The sequence below is a fragment of the Azolla caroliniana genome, unplaced genomic scaffold (genome assembly GCF_043228905.1).
Source record: "Azolla caroliniana isolate FFs.n. ecotype wild unplaced genomic scaffold, voAzoCaro1.0.p SCAF_22, whole genome shotgun sequence".
NCBI lineage: Eukaryota > Viridiplantae > Streptophyta > Polypodiopsida > Salviniales > Salviniaceae > Azolla > Azolla caroliniana.
The window spans coordinates 5920593-5943948 of NW_028230457.1; the positions used below are offsets into that span (position 1 = coordinate 5920593).

Below are 23356 nucleotides of genomic sequence, written 5' to 3' on the forward strand. Positions count from 1 at the left end.
ATATTAGATACCCAAACAATAACTTTTTGTTTTTCACAATTGATGGTTCATGGAGCCGTTGCACTAGGTGACTTAGAGATATTAACATTGATAAAACTGCATGACTTATTAGATAGAGATTTTAACATTGTTAAAATGCAATGCAATCCGGAAAGCACCCTTCACAACGTGCACATAATTGGAGTTACTGCACACGAGTCCTAATCACAGGAGGGAAGAGGTTTGTAAAAAGCTTTGCATGCCAACTTCAAAGCAAGCTAGGTAAGGTATTTTGACCAAGATTCATCTTCGAAGCCATGAAGGCGAATGGATTAAGGTAGAGTAGTTCAAGGGTGGGATTAAATACAGTTCCCAACTTGAAGCCGTCCTAAGAGATCCTACCACGTTTCAAACCCTAATTCAAATTTGCCAGGTGTGGGTGGACTGTACAATGTCACCTTACATCTCTTAGACTCATACATGTATTCAAGTATTCCCAAATAATTTTGCACAACTAGTAATCCAAACCAGAGTTTCTCTCTCAGAATAGTAATCCAAACAAGCATTTCTCTCTCTCTCGAAGATGATGATGACAATTGCAATTCCAAAACCAGTGCAATTGCTATTTAACAATTCCAAAACCAGTGCTGACATAGCCAAGTACAAATAACACAAACAAGCACTATTTCAATGAAAGCATGTTCATTCCAACCACGTACTTTAACAATAGTAGGCTAATTGTGTTCATCAACATGGCATGAGCAGCGCATTTTCAACATTTGCAAAATACTCTTCTGTTCAGTGCGAACAAACACTTTCACAAGTCTAAATATGATATTTAGCTGGTTAAGAAGACATATGACAAATAGTAAAAGTAGTTAATAATAATAACATTGTTCATGGGTTTTTTTAACAATTCCATGTTAGAGATAAGAGGCTAACCCCTCTCCACACATAAGGATCATCTGGTTAGTTCAGTTAGTTTAAGGTATTGCTGATATCATTATAGCAGACTTATTCATTCATACTCTTCATCATGATCTCAAACTCTTGGAAGCTAACCATGCCATCTCCGTCAGAATCAACTTTCTCGATCATCCTTTTACATTGCTCCAGACTATGACCTTCTTTGAATCCAAGCTTGGTCAAGATAGAATGAAGCTCGGATGCAGAGATGAAGTTATCGCGGTTTTCATCAAACAGGTCGAAAGCATATTTCAGATCTGAGTGCGAACTCAACTCATCCGAAGGCGTGAGTGCGCCATTGCCAAGATCCGGTCTTTCTTCTTCATCGTCAGTGCTATCGAGAGATCTGTAAAGAGTACAGAAATCTGTAAAATCTATATATTCACCGTGACCAGAGCCATCATCATACGCTGATGAGATCAGAGAAGAGAGATCGGAATGAGAGATAAAGATTCCAAGCCTCTCCATGGAGTTCCTGATCTCTTCGATGCTGAGCCTTCCATCACAGTCTGTGTCGAACTTGAGGAAGACCTTATGGAGCTCTGCCCGCTCTGCCTCGGGGGTTTCGAAACGGGGTTTGGCTGTGAAGAAACGCTCCAGGGTCTTGGTCTGGTGGCCATTCCTGAAGCTAAGGGAAATCCTGAGAGCAGAAGAAGAAGAAGAAGAAGAAGAAGAAGAGGAAGAAGGGGAAGGCAGTGTTGAGATCTCCATCGCCACAAACCTCTCTCTCTCTCTCTCTCTCTCTCTCTCAATCGCACTCGGACTCGTATTTATTTATAAATTATAATTAATTCTACCTTTTACGTTGACGGTTTCACACATGTCCGGACACACACCCCACAGCCCCCTGAAAGACTTGACTTCACTAGTACATACATACTGATACATATAATACGACCTGGTCCACATTTGAAAAGCTTCCAAATTTCCAACCACAAGTCAAGAAAGACGACCACACTTTCGGACTCACACACACGCATCCGTTCGTCCATCTCCTTCACAATACGACCAAATGAATGAATTGCTTGCAGCAATTATTGGAGTCTTGTTTTTTTTTGCCTACGAAGTCTTGATGATGAACCCGATCGCTCTTGAAGCTAGGTTCACGTGGAGCCCACAACCAAATTTATGGAATGTCCAAATCGATGGCCATTCCATTCATTCATAGGAAAACATATTGCATCTTTGAATGTGCAAACAACTCATTGTCTCTATAAGAAAGGTGTGTGCCTCGCTGGAAAGAGAACAATGTTCAGAAAAGGACGTCCAATAATTTATAATTTATTTGATCTAAACATTGGCCTCATTTGAAATATGCTTTGTCATTCATGAACCCATAGCACATGAGTAGGTGATGCCCCACCATTGCTCAACTTCTACTCTTCCCACCTAAGCAAAGGTTTGTCATTAAGCATAATGTGCATAAAGATAATTTATAGCTATGTAAATAAGGCTTATGGGAGATGCAAAAAGGCCACTGTGAGCAATTTTTAAATGATGTAAGAATCATTGAGGATGTACAATGATTATCATGGTCTAAATCATCTAATCATCCATAATAGGTATCCTTTACTATTGATCTTGGAGCTTCTCCATCCACTTCAAGTCAGGTGAATCTTCTCCAAATTTGACCTTTCATGGACCTACAACCGAGTTTGAATCAAGCTCAGTGATGGATGGAAAACTTCTTTTTGAACTCCCTATGGCTATTTTGACTACATATGATGTCAAACAATCTTTCAACACACGAGGAGTGAATTTTTTGAGAATAAAGGGATTGGTTCATGCTGGTGTATCTAGAAGATAGATATCACAGCCTTTCTTCCAACACCAAACAAATGGAACATATCAAGGATGTTCCCATAATTCTAGCAAGGCTTTGCCAATACAGACTTTTTGGCAAGTGAAATGTGATTTTGATCTCACATAAATTGAGTTCCTAGATCTCACTTGACGATACCACGATGGATACATCGCCATCCACAATTGCAAGATTCACACACGTGTCAAATATGTCAAATCATTCTTGGGATTCACAAAACTCCATCACCGGTTCATCTTTTTAGTTTCAACTTTCAACTATAGCCTAACCCCTAATTACTAACACTTGCAAACATTAACTCTTTCGATGGGCTCCAAACGGATAGATTCTGAAGCATCATACCTCTAAGAAAACATTTTCATTATCAATCCTTTTCTCATGAACCTTAATCTAATGAAATCCTTCATCATAGAAATTGGTGCTTCTTTGCTTTAGGCAACATTCTATCCCAATTGGATAATTGCACCGACTTACATCTCATTTTGCATGTTCTGCTTTCATAAATTCATAGCCTCAAAGATAAATTATTGGGTGTATGACTAGGAGTGGTTCGCTATCATCTTTACATTTGAGGGACGGTGAACCTATCAAGAATCTCAGCTTCACTATACCCTAAATTGCCTTCAAAATTTCCTTCCAATTGAGCTCGCAACATAGGAAAGCACATGCTCTTTCCTAACATGCAAAATTTGAATTTTGGCTAGGGTATAATAGATATGGCCAACAAACTCGATATGTTTTAATACCCCACTAGGTCAAGTTATACATAACTTCCAGACTCCTAGTGGATGATTTGTTAATATAATAATTAATCATGATAACAACTTGAGATCGGTTGGTTAAAGAAATTGAGGGAGATATGATGGGATCCAAGAAGGGAACGTGTTGTGATATCAATCAATTCATGTTTAAAAATGAGTCCATCCCACATAGTAACTTGATTTATGTTGAGGAGGGAGCATGCTAATGCATGATCTTAATTGGAATGCCATGACAATGCAATGTTTGGGCACTTTGGTGCTGCAAAAACTCTAGAAGGAGCATCACGAAACTAATAATTGGAGGTCACATAGCGAAAGTTATTTTAAGAAACTGCAAACACATGTGACACATGTGCGTGCTTGAAAGTGCCCCACCTTTGTCCTTATGATCTTCTTCATCCCCTCCCAACCTATTTTTTTTACCTTGGGCCTCAATTTCAATCGACTCCATCATGGAGCTTGCATAGTTAACAAGCATGACTTAATGTTGGTTAGAGTGGATCACTTCAAGAATCAATATGGAGGATTTAACCCTTATGAACTTAGTCCGGTACCACATTTATGTATCTATATCGAGTTGGTTGAAAGCTGAAATGCGATTGTGCCACCCGGTGCTTAGAACATACTCCACTCTATGCACACCTAAAATCGAAAGCCAATCTCAGTTATTATCTCAAACAATAACAGACAATTCTCTAACCAAACAATAGTTTTATGATTCCTCTCTGATCCAACCATATATATTTTTTCAGAAATTCTTCTCTATCTGAAGAAACAACTAGAACATATGGTTTTACATGAATTCCCTTTCTCAAGGAACTAATTAACCATATAAATTCTAAATGAATTTCCTCTCTAAAGAAATCAGACATTTCTTCATGTGGAGCGATCTAACCATACAATACATTTTCAATTATGATGATGTTGGTGTCTCGAGATTTAGCAGTATCTCAACATAAATGTTATTATCAAATGACATATCGTGTTTATAGTATATACATCATAATCTCGATTTTTAAACATCTTAATCAATTTTACTAATGGAGCTTTAATATTTTAATATACTATTTTTTATTTAATTGGTAAATTGATTACCAATCATTATTTTAATTAAGTTGTCAATTGATATTTCGATTTGATCATCAAATGACCTTTACATTCACTTGTGCTGGAACATGAAGGAGAAGCTGTTGAGCTGCTGTTTTGTGCTAGACAGCTGCTGAGAAACAAGCAAGCAAGACAAATAGAGAACGCACACACCTTTTGGTGGGCACATTAAAAAACCCTTATTACATGCTAAACTTAATAAGTGAGACAAACAAGAACGCACACACCTTTTGGCGGGCACATTAAAAAACTCTTATTACATGCTAAACTTATATGTGTACTAATAAGTGACACCTTTTGGTGGCCACATTAAAAAACCGTTATTACATGCTAAACTTATATGCATACTAATAAGTGAGAACACTTTCGATCGAATGGAAGTTGGTTGAATAGAAGTTCAAACAAATGTATATATGTATATATATATATGTGTGTGTGTGAGATAAGTTAGTATATATGCTAGTAGTGTATTTTGGGAGGCCGGTGGGTCCCTAAGAATTATTCCGGGCTCAGTTATCTCTAACCATGATCCTCTGAAGCTACAGGTTACATTTACCAAGAGGCGATACTCCAAGCAATTGCGTATCCCTCCTTCATTGCAATCTAATGATAATCACAGGATGTCAATCACTCAGATATGGTCCAGTTACAACTTTTCAGACGACTGTTTGCTTAACAATATGGTTCATGCCATACTCGATACAAAGACTCTATTCACAAAAATAATTGCAACATCAGTTAATCGTTGTAACTCAGAGATTGTCAACCTACGTCGTGCTCTTGCAGCAATACAACAATTGTTGGAAAGGTATCCGACTTCATCTATGTTACGTTGTGACTTGCAACAAGTGAAAAGTGTTTTAAAAGATAAACAGGAGGAATACTCAATGTTCTTCTACTACTGTAATGTTGCTCGTTGGTCACAAAGGCAGGATCGGGTCAACAAAGAATTTTTTTTATTAGTTTAAACAGAAAAATAAACCTCTTTCTATTACTTCTCTGAAGCGGCTTGATGGATCCTACACATCAGATGAATCTGAGATGCGAGATATAGTCTCGGATTACTACCATCAGTTGTTGTCTGCGGAATCTTTTTCAGCAGATAGTCTTTACAAGAGACAAGTTGTTCTTGCAACTGTTCAACAAAAGGTTACAGATGTAATGACATCTCATTTATTACAACCATTCACACTGCAGGAGGTCTTTTCTGCAGCTAAATCCTTAGGAAAGGATGTTTGTCCGGGAAAAGATGGAATAGGAGTTGGTTTCTATTTGCATTATTGGGATTTTTTGGGTCCCCTACTTACTAGAATGGTTAATTTAATATTTTCAAGCCGTAGTATGCCTGCAGAATGGATGGAAGGAATCATATATATGATCCCTAAGTCGGATGCCCAATGTGATGAAGTCGCCAAGTGGAGGCCAATAACATTGCTTAATGATGTGTACAAGATTGTGGCAAAAACCATTGCTCTCAGACTAAGATCAGTGTTGCCGTCTATTATTCATGACACTCAATCTGGCTTTTTGCAAGATAGAAGCATTTTTTATAACATCTTTTTGTTTTGGGAAATGGTTGCTTTAGCTCAGCAAAATAAACAACAGCTTGCAATATTTTTGCTAGACTTTGAGAAGGCTTATGATAAAGTGGATTGGGACTTCTTGAGGCAGTGCTGTCAAGATTAGGCTTTCCTACTGCATGGATAAAAGGTGTCTCTGCCCTATATAGGCATGCTTCTAGTTCCGTCTTGTTTGCTGGAGGATATGGGCCATTATTTCCTATCTCCAGGTCAGTTCGAAAAGGATGCCCTCTCGCCCCGTTTCTTTTTATCTTGTTTGGGGAAGCCTTGTCTTCCTAACTAAGATCGTCTTCGCCAGGTATAAGAAGCATAACATTACCTTTTACACAACCTAGTGTATTGGATGTTGAATTTGTAGATGACATGGCCCTTTATGTTGATGGAGGATATGGGCCATTATTTCCTATCTCAAGGTCAGTTCGGCAAGGATGCCCTCTCGCCCCGTTTCTTTTTATCTTGTTTGGGGAAGCCTTGTCTTCCTACCTAAGATCGTCTTTGGCAGGTATAAGTGGCATAACATTATCTTTTACACAACCTAGTGTATGGGATGCTGAATTTGTAGATGACACGACCCTTAATGTTGATGGGGAGATTGGAAATCTTGGTTGGGTACAAGATTCTTTGCAAGTTTTTTCAGATGCTACAAGTGCATCACTTAATTGGAACAAGTCAGTTGGAATTTGGGTAGGTGAAGAAACTCATCCTACATGGTATGCATGTCCATCTTTCTGATGGCTTCATCATGGCGAACCAGTTTGCTATCTAGGATGTATGGTTGGCATAGATTTGCGGCCAGAAGCAATGTTATCGCCACTACTATTATCAATAAAACGTAAACTAATACATTGGGATGCCCAACAATTGTCCTTTGCAGGTTGGGTTGTTGTAGCCAACGCTATATTGTTGGCTTCAATGTGGTTTATAGCATCCGTTTGGCTATTTTCTAGATCTGCAATAACGAAAGTGCAAAGTTTGATCTGGAATTTCCTTTGGGGGGGAAAACAAGGATCTCCAACAGTAGCCAAAGTTGCTTGGAATGTGTTAATACAACCTAAAAGCAATGGAGGTTTGGGTTTGATAGACCCTTTAATGTAGTCAAGAGCCCTTTTGACTAAGTTTGTGATTAGAGGATTGTTGCTAGGATCAGAATCTTGGAAAGAGATATTTCTAAATCGGTTGATGCAGTTAAGTCCTAAGACGGGCGGTGTTTGGTCAAGAGCCCTTTTGACTAAGTTTGTGATTAGAGGATTGTTGCCAGGATCAGAATCTTGGAAAGAGATATTTCTAAATCGGTTGATGCAGCTAAGTCCTAAGACGGGCGGTGTTTGGTCACCCTCTTTAAAATGGTTATTCCTGAATGATGTACAAACACCAAGGCGGGATCTTGCATCCAATAGATTTTTGCTAGGAATCATAAGGGCATGGGATATGATTAAGTCATTCTTGCTTAAGGACAAGCCTTCTACGTGGGATGCGCTACTTAATCAACCTCTTCTTACCAATTCTTTATTTCGGGATAATGTAGAAAAAGTGTTGGGCCTGAGAACTCACCCTGCCTGGGGAAAATTGGATAATGGGCCTGTTGCATCTGTAAGAACGTGGAATCATTTTCAACAAATGTCACATGAAGATCGTCTTGCACAATTACAATCACTTCATGGTGCCAAGATAATGACTGTTAGTATATCAGCAACATATTCATTGTTTTCTGCAACCTTTCAACCCATGAAGGAACATATGTGGTTTGGATGCTTCATAAATGACACATTGGTGGCTGTCAAGGCAGTTTCACCTAACGGGTGTGCTTCTTACTTTAAGGTCCTAGACAATCATACATTACAAGCTTACACCGTAGAGTGCAGTTATCTACAACACTTGCGAAGTGCACCAGTTAGAGTTGTTGCTAAATTTGGAAAGAAATGGATGCTCAATCCTTATCCTTCAATTGCTCATACGTGTGATATGTTGTGGTTATATGCAAAAGACCCGATTGCAAGATTAACATGGGATTTGGGGGGCTGGTTTTGGTCACATTCCTTGGGGAAACAGATCATAAAGGTTCCTTTCTTTCAATACTTAGTAAAACTTGGAAGAGCACTATTGCTTTCTCGGAATGCAAGGATACCAGTAGCTCAGAAACATTGAACCACTTGGGGGGTCTCAACTTTGCATATGAAAACCTATTGGAAATGGATTTGGTCATTCAAGGGGCCAACTAAATTTATTCTCTTCAGATGGCTATTAGTGCATATGGCCTTAGCAGTTGGTCACTCATTGAAAGGGAATGTAACACCTAATCTTCGACAATGTGACTTTTCCCACAAAGCGCAAGAGACTACCAAGCATGCCCTTTGGTCATGTTCCTTGGCTCAACAAGTATGGAATAAAGTTCTTTCGTTATTTTTAACAATCAATGTTGGTTGCTTATTTTCATGGGGATCTGCAATGTGGGGAGTGTTACATTCCAGTTTGATGTTGTATGAGGCAAGTGATGTTCATGAGGCAATGATGGTACATAATAGAAGATTGATATTGGTTAGCCCCTTTCAGCAACCTCGAAAGTAGGTGCGATCTGCCCAGATATGAAAAACAATGAATACAATAACGTTATGGGCATTATGGAAATGTCGATGCAACCGGCGTTATGATGCGACATATCAATGTCTCTCAGATGTCTTGCGTGAGATATGGGAGAACTTGGTGGCAGTAGTCCGCAGCCAGTATGACAACATGCAGGGCTCACGAGAGACTGTGAACAAGAGAAAGAAGAAGCTCCTTCACTTATGGAAAAGGTTACCCCTATTCTCTGAGTCAATTCAAGGGCCTCAATGGAACTATCAACTTCCTTGGACCCTTTCTTGATTAACAATGAAGCATGACAGAATGCAAAAAATAAATAAAAATAAATAAAAAAATTACCTTTTACAAAGTTCTAGCTTTGGTCTTAGGATTATCGTATATCATTGTACATGAAAATTGTAAGCTTTTGGGCACATAAGCTTAAGCTGTAGCATTCACATGTTTTTCTTAATACTAATGAGCAAAATCTTTGAAGGAAAAAAAAAAGTTAGTATATATAGAGAGAGTTGTATTAGCGGCGTATATATGTGGGATAACTCACTGAGTGTATAATAGAGAGAGAAGTGCGTGAGAGTGAACTCTATGAATGAGAGCACGAGAAAAGGACTGCGAGTGTTAACACAGTTATTGCTGTGAAAGAGAGTGAGCGTGTGACGCAGAGAACTATAGTGAGCTAACATAGTGGTGACTGTGAGAGTGTGAGTGATATAGCTCTATAACTGAGTGTTAGAGGAAGCGAAGGAAGAAGAGTGTAACAGAGATGAAAGAGAAACAAAATAGAGAAGCTTTGAAAGCTTCGAAGGAGATAAATACCTGCGAGTTAGGGTTTGGTGCACTCGGCTGAAACTGTGGTTTCAGATAACAACATGAGAGTAAATCCATACCAAATCAGGTTCTATCATTCTATGATTGTATTCTTTCTTATCTCATAGTGGAAATCTTTGTTCACCATGGTTTTTCCCCGAAATCAGGGTTTTCCACGTAAATCGTGTGTTGCTTGTTTTTTGTTTGTTTGTGTCTCAGTTATCAGTGGTTTACGTTTGAGTGTAAAATCTATCAAACTGATATCAGAGCATAGGTTCTAGATGGAAGGGAATGTGAGTCTTTCCGGGGATGATTGTCCTAAACTCGCAAAATTACTCAGACTAGAAGATCAAAATGGAAGATCTTCTGATAGTCAAAGATCTATATGAGCCTATAGAAAAGGAAGACATACCTAGAGGTAGGGATTGGCAACGGTTTGGTTTAGGCTTAGCCGGTTTGGCCTTATCCAAGCCAAACCAACTAAACCTAAATCGTTTAGGGGTTTTCAAACCTGAACCGAACCAAACCAAACCAAACCCTAAACTGGTTTATGAACCGGCTTGGTAAACGGCTTGTAAACTGGTTTGTGAACTTCATAACACAATTCTATTACAATTTATCATTGAACTTCATAACACAATTCCATTACAATTTATCATTGAACAATCCCCCTCCAATATGCTCCAAATGTAGAATGGTTACAAGGCTTAGAGAAAGAAAACAAGAAAACATAAAATGAGAAATGCAAGGCAAATTTAACTAATAGATAATTAAAGAAAAACAATGAGAAAAAACTGACTATTCCAAAAATGTTAAAAATTCCAAAAATTGATCGTCATAATGTCAGGAACTAAACGCTCCCCTATACGCAATGCTCGGCCACAACCGAGCTTAGATTCATGCACAGAAAACGGGAAATGAAAGCACGACACAAAGAAGAGAAGAGTACACAGGAGGTTTACGTGGAAAACCCCAAACTAGGGAAAAAAAACCACGGCAGCCCACAGGCTGCAAACTGTCACTATGTAAGAATGTACAACAGTGAGTTCACGGAGGCAACAACCTCGTGCTCACAATCTTCGCCACAGGTGGCGGTTACAACTGAGGCAACGACCTCTTTCTCTCTCTCTCTCTCTGTACACTGTTACGCACTCTAATCTCGTACAAAACAGGAATGACAACAACCCTCTAAAAGTTTGCCCTAAGTCATATTTATACTAATATGACTTTTCGGCTATTTACAAATATAGCCTCGATGGACTCTCAGAAACATATTTACGAATATGTCTCTTCATCCAGTGAGCATTCCTCACCGGGTCTGCACCATCCGGCTCTCCGTAGCCGGGTACTCCTCATCCAGTTCTCACCGGGTCTGCACCATCTGGCTCTCCGTAGCCGATTACTCCTCATCCGGTTCTCACCGGGTCTGCGCCATCCGGTTCTCCGTAGCCGGGTACTCCTCATCCGGTTCTCACCGGGTTTGCACCATCCGACTCTCCGTAGCCAGGTACTTAGCCAACTCAAATCAGTTTGGTGAGGCTCAAGCCAAGCCGAGCCGAGCTCAAATCGTTAAGGCAGGCTCAAGCCTAAACCGAGTTTAGCCGAGCTGCTAAGCCGTTTTAAGCCGGCAAAGCCAAACAGTAGCGGACTCTGGTGCATCATTCCACCTAACTCCCAAAAGAGAATGTTTCTCATCTTACACAACCGGTGACAATGCCTACGTAAGGATGGGAAATGACGGTGAATGCAAGATTGTGGGCCTCGAAAATGTGTGTTTGCTATCTATTGGTTGCAGGTTAATGTTGAAGGATGTATGCCATGTTCCAGATGTCAGATTGAATCTAATATCAGCTTGAGGGCGAGACGATGAAGGCTATAGTGGTGGTTTTCGGAATGGTACATGGATGTTCTATAAAGGGAGCCTGATTGTGGCGCGAGCTTAAAAACATAACACACTGTATGTAATGCATGCAAAATTGTGCTGAGATGAAGCAAATGTAGTGGGTGACTCAGATGGTGAGTTGTGGCATAAAAGGCTCGGGCACATGAGCAAAAGGGGAATGCATATCCTTGCTAAAAAGGATTTTCTACTAGAGGTGAAAGGAATACACCTTGAAAAGTGTGTGGACTGCTTGGTTGGAAAGTAGAATAGAACAACCTTTCACTCTAGGCCTCCGATGAGAAGAGAGCATGCCTTAGAACTGGTTCACATTGATGTGTGTTATGTGGATGCCCCATCACACCGTGGCGGACAATACTTCATCACATTTATTGATGACTTCAACAGAAAGTTGTGGGCTTTTGTGTTGGTGTCTAAAGACCAAGTGTTGTCGGTGTTTAAAGAGTTTCATGCATGGGCAGAAAGAAAATCTGGACAGAAGTTGAAAGCTGTCCGAACAGATAATGGTGGTGAGTATAGAGGCCAATTTGAGATGTATTGCAAGACTCAAGGCATCAAACTTGAGTATAAGGTGCCGAAGACACCCAAGCTGAATGGTCTAGTAGAGAGAATGAATTGGACCATAGTGGAAAGGGTAAGAAGCGTGTTGTCTCATGCAAAATTGCCAAAGTCGTATTGGGCTGAGGCAATGTTGATGGTTGTCTACCTTATAAACAAGTCTCCAACAGTCCCTCTGAAGGGGGATGTCCCACAGAGGGTGTGGATAGGAAGGAGTGTGTCCTATCAACATTTAAGGATGTTCGGATGCTTGACATATGTGCATGTTGCTAAAGACCAGAGGTCAAAGTTGGACAACAAGTTCAAGCCTTGCATATTCTTGGGGTACTCGGAAGATGAGTTCGGGTACAGGATGTGGGATCTCCTTGATAAGAAGGTGATAAGAAGTCGTGATGTTATATTCATGGAAGAAAAGATAATTGAAGACTGGAGACAGCAAAGACCAGAGTCGTCTTCCCAATCGACCACTGTTATGGAGTCGGCACTAGTCGATCCCACTTCCACCCAACCAGTCGGCAGAAAACAGTCGGGTGATGAAGCCGAATCTGAGTTGGTCGACACACAACAACAAACTTATGCACACGAATCTGAGTCGGAAGATGAGTTGGCAGAAGAAACCAAATCTGAGTTGGTTGTTGAAGGAAGAAGATATCCACGAAGACAAAGGAATACCTCCTCTTGGTATCCAACCAGTCAATATATTCTCTTGATTGATGAAGGGGAACTAGAATGCTATGAAGAGGCCATGATTGATGTACAGAAGGAGAAATGTTATAATGCCATGCAAGAGGAAATGGATTCCTTGCATGAGAACCACACCTATGAGCTGATGGAGCTGCTTGATGGAAAGAAGGCACTTAGAAACAAATGGGTCTACAAACTAAAGACTGGAGAAGATGAAAGTACACCTAGGTATAAGGCCCATATTGTAGTGAAAGGTTTCCAATAGAAAAAGGGTGTTGATTTTGATGAGAGTTTTGCTCCAATAGTGAGGATAACCTCCATCCGGACGGTTTTGAGTATGGCTGCTAGTATGAATCTGGAAATTGAACAGTTGGATGTTAAAACAATATTCTTGCATGGTGAGTTGGAAATGGAAATCTATATTCAGCAATCGGAGGTCTTTAAAGTGAAAGGAAAAGAAAATCTTGTATGTAGGTTGAGGAAGAGATTGTATGGACTAAAACAAGCTCCACGACAATGGTATAAGAAGTTTGAGTCCCTCATGTTAGAACATGGATTCCACAAACACAAACTGATCATTGTGTATTTGTGAAGAGGTATGATGAAGGTGATTTTCGGATTCTTTTGTTGTATGTAGATGATATGTTGGTTGTTGGACAAAATGTAAAGAAGATTGGAAGCTTGAAGAAAGCTTTGAGCAAATCTTTTGCCATGAAAGACTTAGGACCGGCAAAACAGATTTTGGGAATACATATAGTCCGGAATAGGACAAAAACATGCTATGGCTGTCACAAGAGAAATATGTGACGAAAGTTTTGCAAAAGTTTAACATGTTTAATCCAAAATCTGTTGGATCTCCATTGCCGGTGAATTGTAAGCTAAATTCAAGACAATGTCTGAAAACTGAGAAAGATAAGACAGAGATGAGGAGGGTGCTATATGCCTCGGCTGTCGGGAGCCTAATGTATGCTATGGTCTGCATGAGGCCGGACATTGCATTTGTTGTTGGGATAGTTCGTTGCCACATGAGTAATCCTGGAAAGGAGCATCGGGCTGCCATTATCGTAGTGTAATTCGCACACTATGAGAAAATTGCATTCTTGGTCCCTCCAGATGGGACATGGAGACCCGGCAAGAACCGGATGAAGAGTACCCGGTGAGAACCAATTGAAGCAGACTGGCAAGAGCCGGATGAAGAAGGCCGGTGAGAGTCGGTGAGAAATGGACGAAGATGACCCGATAAGGAGGACCCGATAAGAACCAGATAAAGAAGATCCAGTGAGAACCGGATGAAGCAGACCTAGCAAGAACCGGATGAAGAGTACCCGGTGAGAACCAGACGAAGCAGACTGGCAAGAGCTGGATGAAGAAGGCCGGTGAGAGTCGGTGAGAAATGGAAGAAGAGGACCCGGTAAGAACCGGATAAAGAAGACGCGGTGAGAACCGGATGAAGCAGACCCGACAAGAGCCGGATGAAGAAGGCCGGTGAGAGGCTCTCACCGGATGAAGAGACATATTTGTAAATAGGAGAGAATATTGAAAATATTGTTACATGCATAAGGCAGGATTCGAACCCTGTACCTCCATGTAAATAAACCCAAACTTTACTATTGTAATAACTCATCATAAGTGATATATGACTTATATTTACACCTACTTTTACAAAAGGGAAAATCATGCACTTTTAGAGTGGGTGAAAACTTTATCTAGAAGAAACATGCAAACAAAAGAAATGTTATTCATGCATATCTAGTGTGCATGAATACTAAATTTAGGAAATAGAAAGCATGGTTGAGAAAGGCAACTCATGCACATCTAGTGTGCAGGAACACTTTAGAAAAAAGCATGATGCTATGCCTACCCTCTTCCATCACTATATAAGGAAGACAGAAAGATGTATATGGGGTTGATTTTTCTTTTGATAAGGATTGATTAATAAAAATATTCATGGGATTCACGATTTTGCCATCTATTTCTCTCTTACATTCGAAGTATCAATTAATACACTATACTCGTGGGATTCACGAGTTTCCTATCTTCCTTCAAATATATCTCTTTCTTACAATCCATTAATAAGGAGCCTTATCTCATATTATTCTTTCTCCTAGTCCAAAACCCCAACGGTTCCTACCCGACTCACGTAACGATCTGGCGCCGAAAGGCACGACACCGTAAAATGGATACTGAGATACCTCAAAGGTACTTCAAGTGTATGCCTTAGATATGGCTCTAGGAAACCTATGCTCGAAGGTTTCACAAATTTTGATATGTCGGGTGATGTTGATTCCAGCCAATCCACATCAGGGTATGTGATGACTTATTTAGGGGGAGCTGTGTCATGACAATGAAGATTGCAAAAGGCTATGGCTTTGTCAACCACGAAGGCTGAGTATGTGCATGCAGTGGAAGCCGGAAAATAATTAATTTGGATGAGAGATTTTCTAAGTGAACTAATAATGAAACAAGAAAAGTTCCTACTTCACGGTGATAATCAAAATGCTATCCATCTTGCCAAGAATGTTGCCTATCACTCTCATACAAACCATATTCAATGAAGTTATCATTGGTTGCGAGAGAGAGTGGAAGAAAATGAGTTTGTGTTAACGAAGATCCATATTGACGAAAATGGATCAGACATGCTTACTAAATCCTGTCTATGGAAACACTTGTTGTGTCTCGACGAAGGACTAGTTTGGTTGACTCTCCCCTTACAGGAGTGAAGGGGGAGTTTGTTATGTAAGATTGTCCCTCCTTATGGGGGAGTTGGCTGAAAAGCCGAAATCCCGAGAAGCCGAAATGAGTCGGCTGGTCGAAATCAGCCCAAAAACCGAAACGAGAGTCGGCTGGCCAAAATCGGTCGAAAAGCCGAAACGAGAGTCGTGTGGTCAAAATCGGCCGAAAAGCCGAAATGGGATTCAATCGAATGGAAGTTTGAATGAATATATACATATATATATGTGTGAGATAAGGTAGTATATATAGAGAGAGTTGTATTAGCGGCGTATGTATGTGGGATAACTCACTGAGTGTATAATAGAGAGAGAACTGCGTGAGAGTGAACTCTGTGTATGAGAGTAAGAGAGAAGGAATGCGAGTGTTAACACAATTGTTGCTGTGAAAGAGAGTGAGCGTGTGACACAGAGAACTATAGTGAGCTAACGCAGTGGTGGTTGTGAGAGTGTGAGTGATATAGCTCTGCAATTGAGTATCAGAGCAAGCGAAGGAAGAAGAGTGTAATAGAGAAGAAAGAGAAACAGAATAGAGAAGCTTTGAAAGCTTCGAAGGAGATATGTACCTACGAGTTAGGGTTTGGTGCACTTGGCTGAAACTGTGGTTTCAGATAACAACCTAAGATTACATCCATACCAAATCAGGTTCTATCATTCTATGATTGTATTCTTTCTTATCTCATAGTGGAAATCTTTGTTCACCGGGGTTTATCCCTGAAATCAGGGTTTTCCACGTAAATAATGTGTTGCTGGTTTTTCGTTTGTTTGTGTCTCAGTATATCAGTGGTTTACGTATGAGTGTAAAATCTATTAGTATCAAGGCCAGAAAAGAAATAACGTAGTTGATGAGAAGACTCTATAAGACTTAAGACTTTTTGGGGAAAAAATAGATTTTACAAGACCTGCACATCCTACTTGATAAATACCTGCTTAGGGTTTAGACAAGTTTCACTAAACTCTGCCACTCTCTCTCTCTCGTGCGCTCTCGCGTTGTCGCGTTGTTACGCGCGTGCGTGGAGAATGAGGCGGGACCACCGGGGTCTTGGACTGAGAAATAGTTGAGAAGGAGGAGAACGGAAGGGCAACGGACACACTCGCACACGCACAGACACGGGAGCACACAGGAATCACAGTCCAACAACACAGCAAACGAGACGACTAGAAGTCCGAGTATATGAACACGTATGTATATAAATATATATAAATATATATAAATATATATATATATATATATATATATATATCAAGACGGTTACAACTAACAGGCCGGCAAGGCGAACACCGACGCCTGTTCACTCACACACAGAAGAGCGAGATGGAGACTCTGCTAGAAACACACGGGTGTTCCACGGAGCAGAGTCAGCCTCCCGAAAACCTGCGCAAAAATGGCTATGGAGAGTGGCAGAGCAGAAGGGCTCGGTCCCAATTCGGCAACTCTTTGTCCTCTCTAACGTGCGATCCCTTTTCCATTCCTCTCCCTCTCTTTTATAGCCCAAGGAGGGAGGCCGTTATCATCCGTTACATCACATTAATTCTCTATCCTTTCGGACAGAGCTACACCTCGATTCTCTCCCTATTGAATGCGTGCTACCTAGGATTTCACCTCAGCCGACTTGTACCTACCTACTTACTATACAACGAAAAGTGTGCTCGCGTGTAAGGGCCGGTTTACACATGCTAAACTCAGTTTCCGCCTAGGGACGGTTTTCTTCACGACAACGTCTCTTCCTACTCTATGTTTCACTCTCATATGCACTCAATTACAGAAGCTCTACACACATCATCATCATAATGGTTTCCCTAGGTGTATTTATACTCATATATAGTATGGGCTATTTACAAATGTAGTAGTTGTTATTATTATATACATGAAAAGAATAACGTCCGGAAGCTTGTAGACACAACCAGTATTGCCGGATAGCAATAGAGAATAGAATGAAGGTTTGAGGAAGCTTGAATCACATACACAGAGAGTACGGGGGAGAGACAGAGAGAGAGTAGAACAACAAAACTCTATTTTAAAAAATACTCTATAAAGTCTGTACATGGAATGTGCTCAGACAACACTTTTATGCACGTCCTTAAAAGGATTGATAGAAGTACTAGCAAGTACTTCAATGCTCATAACTGAGCTCTGACACTAGCTCCTAAAAATATGCCTATCTATTGGGCTAGGATCATAGGCCTCAAACAGCCTACCGGTTACAGTCAGATCTTGACACTGATCCGGTTCTTGGCTTATTTAGCCGATTTGGATCATGTTGAGCTTGTCCGCTCAACACTCCCCATCAAGCTCAACTTGAGGTTGAATCATGTTGTCTATCATTGCTGGTCATTGCTTTCGGCTTCTCTTAGCGTCTTCACACCTCGCTTGCGCTCCTAGACCTGTTTGGTCTCGATTTCCGTGATCTGTTTGGTTCCGCGCACCTTGCTTGTGGTGAAGGGTTTCCAATAGAAAAAGTGCTCCGACTTTGACGAAATATTTGCTCGAGTCGTGAAGATGACATCCATTAGAACTATTTTGAGCATAACTGCCAATATGGATTTGGAGATCGAACAGTTGGATGTCAAGACAACATTCTTGCACGAGGAGCTGGATGAAGAGATGTACATGCAGCATCCTGAAGGCTTTGTGGAGAAAGGGAAAGAGAATTTGGTGTGTCGACTGAAGAAAAGCTTGTATGGGTTGAAACAAGCTCCACACCAATGGTACAAGAAATTCGAGTCCTTCATGGTGGAACATAGGTTCCAGAAAACACACACTGATCATTGTGTGTTTGTCAAAAGGTACGATGAAGATCATTTCTTGATTCTCTTGTTATCTGTAGATGACATGTTGATAGTCGGTCAATATACAATCCACAAGAAAACGAATATGCTGGAAATACACAACTCTGAAGTTATAGAGAAAACAATGTACATAGATTTAACGAGGAAAACCCTAAAGCGGGAGAAAACCACAAAGAACAGAGCTTCACTATACAGTGGATATACAACAACGAGATCAAAGTACAACACTCTCTACACAGAGTGTAAACTGCCTCGTAGGGCTCTTGGCGTATGTTGTTTCTAAAACACAGCTATGGCGCCGCTCACTCACTCACGGTCCCACACACTCTCTTCTCTATCGCGCTATATTATATACATAGGACAAGATTCAAACCTTGTACCTCCATGCTAATAAGTTGAAGCCTTACCATTATAATAACACATCATTAGTATGAAAAAAGTAGATTTCCCACATACAATGGTTATTTCACGCATATTTTCTAAGAACGAGATTTAGTTAGAAGAAAACGCATGATAGAAAAAAAAGTCACACATGTACATCTAGCATGCATGAACACTATAGTTGATAAAAAACGCATGAGGTTAGGAAAAGCATAATGTTTAGAAGAAAGAATAAAGTCTATAGTTAGAAAAAGCATGGATTGCTAAGCCTCTCCCATCACTATATAAGGATGGGAGTAAATTGTAATTGGGGTGTGGAAATTTTACGTGATAAATTTTGGGTGAAATTTTTTTGGGTATCATTAGGGTTCTAAATATGGATTTATCTAATAACTATACTCATGGAATTCATGAGATTTCTATATCTCTCTCTATTTGAATTTATTCATATTCTTATCTAAATATTAATTAAATTAATACACTATACTCGTGGGATTCATGAGTTTCCTAACTCTCTTTCTTACAATCTATTCACAATCTTATTTGCTTTAAATTCTCCTTCTACTATCCCAAAACCTCAGTGGTTCCCATTCGACTCACGCAACGATCCGGCGCTGAAAGCCACAACACATTTGGTGAACCCGACGTGAAGACGGAGATGGAGAATCAACCAGAGGCAACAAACATGATGATGATGATGATATTCGAGCGGATGCTACAAGAACGCGCTGTCGTGGCTCTCGGCTCCAGATCGTTGCATGAGTCGGGTGGGAACCACTAAGGTTTTCGACTAGGAGAAAGAAGAATACAATATAAGGCTAATTATGAATTGGTAGAAAGATAGGTAAGTTATGAATCTCGTGAATCCCACTAGTTTAGTGTATTTAATCAATATTTAGATAGTAAGAGACAATTTTGATCACAAGTTCGTGAATACCACGAATATATTATATTAATTGGTGTTTTAGGAAATATATCCAATTTCCAAATATTTCACACACCTATTACATTGTGCTCATCCTTACATAGTGATGAGAGAGTCTTAACAATCCATGCTTTTTCTATAGATAGACTCTATGCTTTCTCTAACATGCTTTTTCTAAAGTGATCCTACTTTTTCTAACTTGATGCGTTTTTATCGACTATGGTGTTCATGCACGCTACATGTGCATGCGTAACTTTTTCTTTTGTCATGCGTTTTCTTCTAACTAAAGTTTATCCTAGTGTGAACTTACCTTTCTATGTGGGATGTTTACTTTTTTAACACTAATGATATGTTAGTGTAATGGTAAGGTTTTATATTATAAACATGGAGGTGCAAGGTTCGAATCTTGCCCTATGCATGTAATATATATGTTTATACTTTCTTCTATTTACAAATATGTCTCTTCATCCGGTGAGAGACTCTGACCAGCCTTCTTCATCCGGCTCTTGCCGGGTCTACTTCATCCGGTTCTCACTGGTTTTCTTTATCCGATTCTTATTGATCTGCTTCATTCGGTTCTCACCGGTTTTCTCTATCCAGTTCTTACCGGGTCCTCTTCATCCGGTTTTCTTTATCCGGTTCTTACCGAGTCCTCTTCATCTGGTTCTTGCCGGCTCTCCATGTCCTATTCGAAGGGACCAAAAATGCAATTTTCATGTAGTGTGCGAATTACACTACGACAACGCGATGTAAGAGATCGCGACGGCAATAAAGCGGCTCGTACAATGAAACAGACAATTCAACAGAAAAGATGTGTCACACTATCTATGTGACTATAAGGCGGAGATGATGCGATGTGGGATATCGGAAGGATTGCAAGTGATATCTGTTACCGACTATGGTAACATGGCCTACCCTCAATCCTTCAGGGTATGGCTCAAAGAGATTCTGGTTTAGGGTATAGAGGGTGCATTGTCGTCGTCTTACGAACGACTGTGTGCGTAACGTATAGCGTGGAGACTCTGAAGGTTGGGAAGACGGCTACAACCAACTTCGTTTGCAATCTCTTATAGAGCGTGAGACTCAACACAGAAATAACTCACACTGATAATTACGCATAAATCTTATACGCAGAATACAAAGAGAGTTGGAACAAAATAGAACTATATTCATAGCAGTATATTCCCAAAATTCTACACTGACCCTTTACAAGTTTTCCATGCCGTTTATATACAGGATCATGGTCGGTTACGCTTGGAGCATGAACTGTTACAAATGTTCATAACGCTCTACTCTTTTCCTACAACTGCTACTCCCCTTATGATTGCTACGGCCCGTAACCTTCCATGCCTCTTCCCTTTTTTTCGCCTTTTCCCACTTGGCCGACCAAGGCGGCCAACAATATCCTTCAATTGGGTAGCCACGGATGAGCTACAAGACATTGGAGCGGGTATAGAACAAAATACCATCTCGTCTTGCGAAAGAACGACGGCCAAGCATAAGGCCGATGACTTGAGAGTGGAAAACACCACTTCAAGGGTGGAAGAAGATTTCGAGATACGATTGTTTGAAACATCGGGTGACAAAGGGGTGAGCATAATCGAAGCTTGCATGATCGAAGAGGGAAAAGACTGTGAGGCCAATGGATTTGGAGAGATAGCCATAGATAATGACATCGAGTGAGAGGTGGCTATAGACGAGTCAATGGTGGATGACCGTGTCGAGACTTTCCCACCACTAATTCCAGATACTTTGGTGGTTGCATTTGAGAGCCAATGTGAGACGAAGAGATGGAAGGTGGCGGTGAGAAAATGAAGGTCGACACCGACGCATAAAACAAAAGAAGGCCGAAAAGGTGGTTATGGGCGAAACAACGGAGGAAATACCGTGGATTCTTGCCCACTAATTTTAGAGACTTCGGCGGTTGCATTCGAGAGGCAACCTGAGACTAGAGAGACGGCAGGTGGCAGCAAGGAAGGTAAAGCTAGAAGCCGGTCCAGATAGATGACGATAAGGCCGGAATTCCGGACCGAACGAAAGTAGAACCTAGCGGGAGTAGATTCGACCGAAAGTTGATCAGCCGAGCTTGACCCGGACGGAAGTTGTTCCAGCTGAAAGCAGATCGAATGAGATCGATCTGGACAAAAGTTGAGCTAGCCTTGCTGAGGTTGAAGTGGTTGAGCCCGCAACACCTGATCTCCAAGAAATCAAGCCTGGTAAATATGAGGAAGATGCCAAGCAGGCGCACTACCACAAACAACAAGGGCCAAGCAGATTTGAAGGGTGTTACCGAGGATGAGATCTCAACAAAGTCGGAGGGTTATAACGTGAAGGTCATCATTTCTAGAGATTGTACTACATCCACTTGAAGGGACTACATGGGGCAATCAATGTCGGTATTCGGATAAAGGCTTGGGGAGGAAGGTGCGAAACAAGAATAAATGATGGGACAAAGTGCCTTGACCAAGGAGACAATCGGGACGAAGGTGGCACATGCACGAGACATGAAGGGTTATGCTTAGGAAGAGCACAAGGAGCCATGAGAACAAGTCATGGCAATGCAAAGAGTGAACGAAGAATATGGTGGATAGGATGGAGACAATGGTTCGGGTGGAAGGAATGGACGTGCTCAAAATGGAGAGATAAAGTCGACATAGTGGGAGAAGTGGAGGGTACTACAAGTAAAGGAGAATTACGAGCACCGACAATTTTGGCACATATCGGAGGATGTGCAGGTTAGGAGGGGGTGAGTGTCGTAGTGTATTTCATACACTATGTGAAAAACGTATGAAGTACCTGACCCAATAAATATGAAGAAATAGAAGAAAATATACATTACATGCATAGGGCAAGTTTCAAACCTTGTACCTCCATGCTAATAAGTTGAACCCTTACCATTATACTAACACATCATTAGTATGAAAAAAGTAGATTTCCTATATACAACTGTTATTTCACGTATATTTTCTAAGAACGAGATTTAGTTAGAAGAAAACACATGATAGAGAAAAAAAGCCACACATGTACATCTAGCGTGCATGAACAATATAGTTGATAAAAAACACATGAGGTTAGGAAAAGTATAATGTTTACAAGAAAGAATAAAGTCTATAATTAGAAAAAAGCATGGATTGCTAAGGCTCTCCCATCATTATATAAGGATGGGAGTAAAACTTTTACGTGATAAATTTTACGTGATAAATTTTGGGGGTAAAACTCTTGGGTATTAAATATGGATTTATCTAATAACTATACTCGTGGGATTCACGAGTTTTCTATATCTCTCTCTATTTGAATCTATTCATATTCTTATCTAAATATTAATTAAATTAATACACTATACTCGTGGGATTCACAAGTTTCGTAACTCTCTTTCTTACAATCTATTCACAATCTTATTTGCTTTAAATTCTCCTTCTCCTATTCCAAAACCTCAGTGGTTCCCACCCAACTCAGGTGACGATCTAGCGCCGAAAGACACGAGACCGTATGGATTAATCGAAAGTATGTATCGATGATTAAGGATGGATCAAGAGAAGTCTATGCCACAACCTCCCTCCAGCAAGTGCTAGAAGTAGAAGAGTAGATCCAAACGAACGATGCAATAATAATCAAGACTATGTTTGTTATTATTATTATTTTTAATGATCTGTATGTGGAGTTACAATAAGTAGGGTACATATGGAGAAAAACGTGATATAAATATGTTACAATATACCCCATGAAAGGGATGCAGGCCCAACAAAAGAATCAATGTGAAAAGAAAGAGTAGAAACGTATGGTTGGGTTA

At 40.4% G+C, this 23356-nt stretch overlaps 1 protein-coding gene across 1 annotated transcript; it reads right to left on the minus strand.

Moving 5' to 3' along the window:
- Nucleotides 1-842: 842 nt before the first annotated feature.
- On the minus strand, nt 843-1679 carry LOC147849880 (calmodulin-like protein 3). The gene has a single exon (XM_087337267.1). The coding sequence runs from the start codon at nt 1654-1656 to the stop codon at nt 994-996; it is 663 nt and encodes a 220-aa protein (XP_087193393.1). The 5' UTR covers nt 1657-1679; the 3' UTR covers nt 843-993.
- Nucleotides 1680-23356: the final 21677 nt, after the last annotated feature.

What these genes read in the sequence shown, in the direction of transcription:
- LOC147849880 (XM_087337267.1), bottom strand. Translation starts at nt 1,656, where the DNA reads ATGGAGATCTCAACACTGCCTTCCCCTTCTTCCTCTTCTTCTTCTTCT.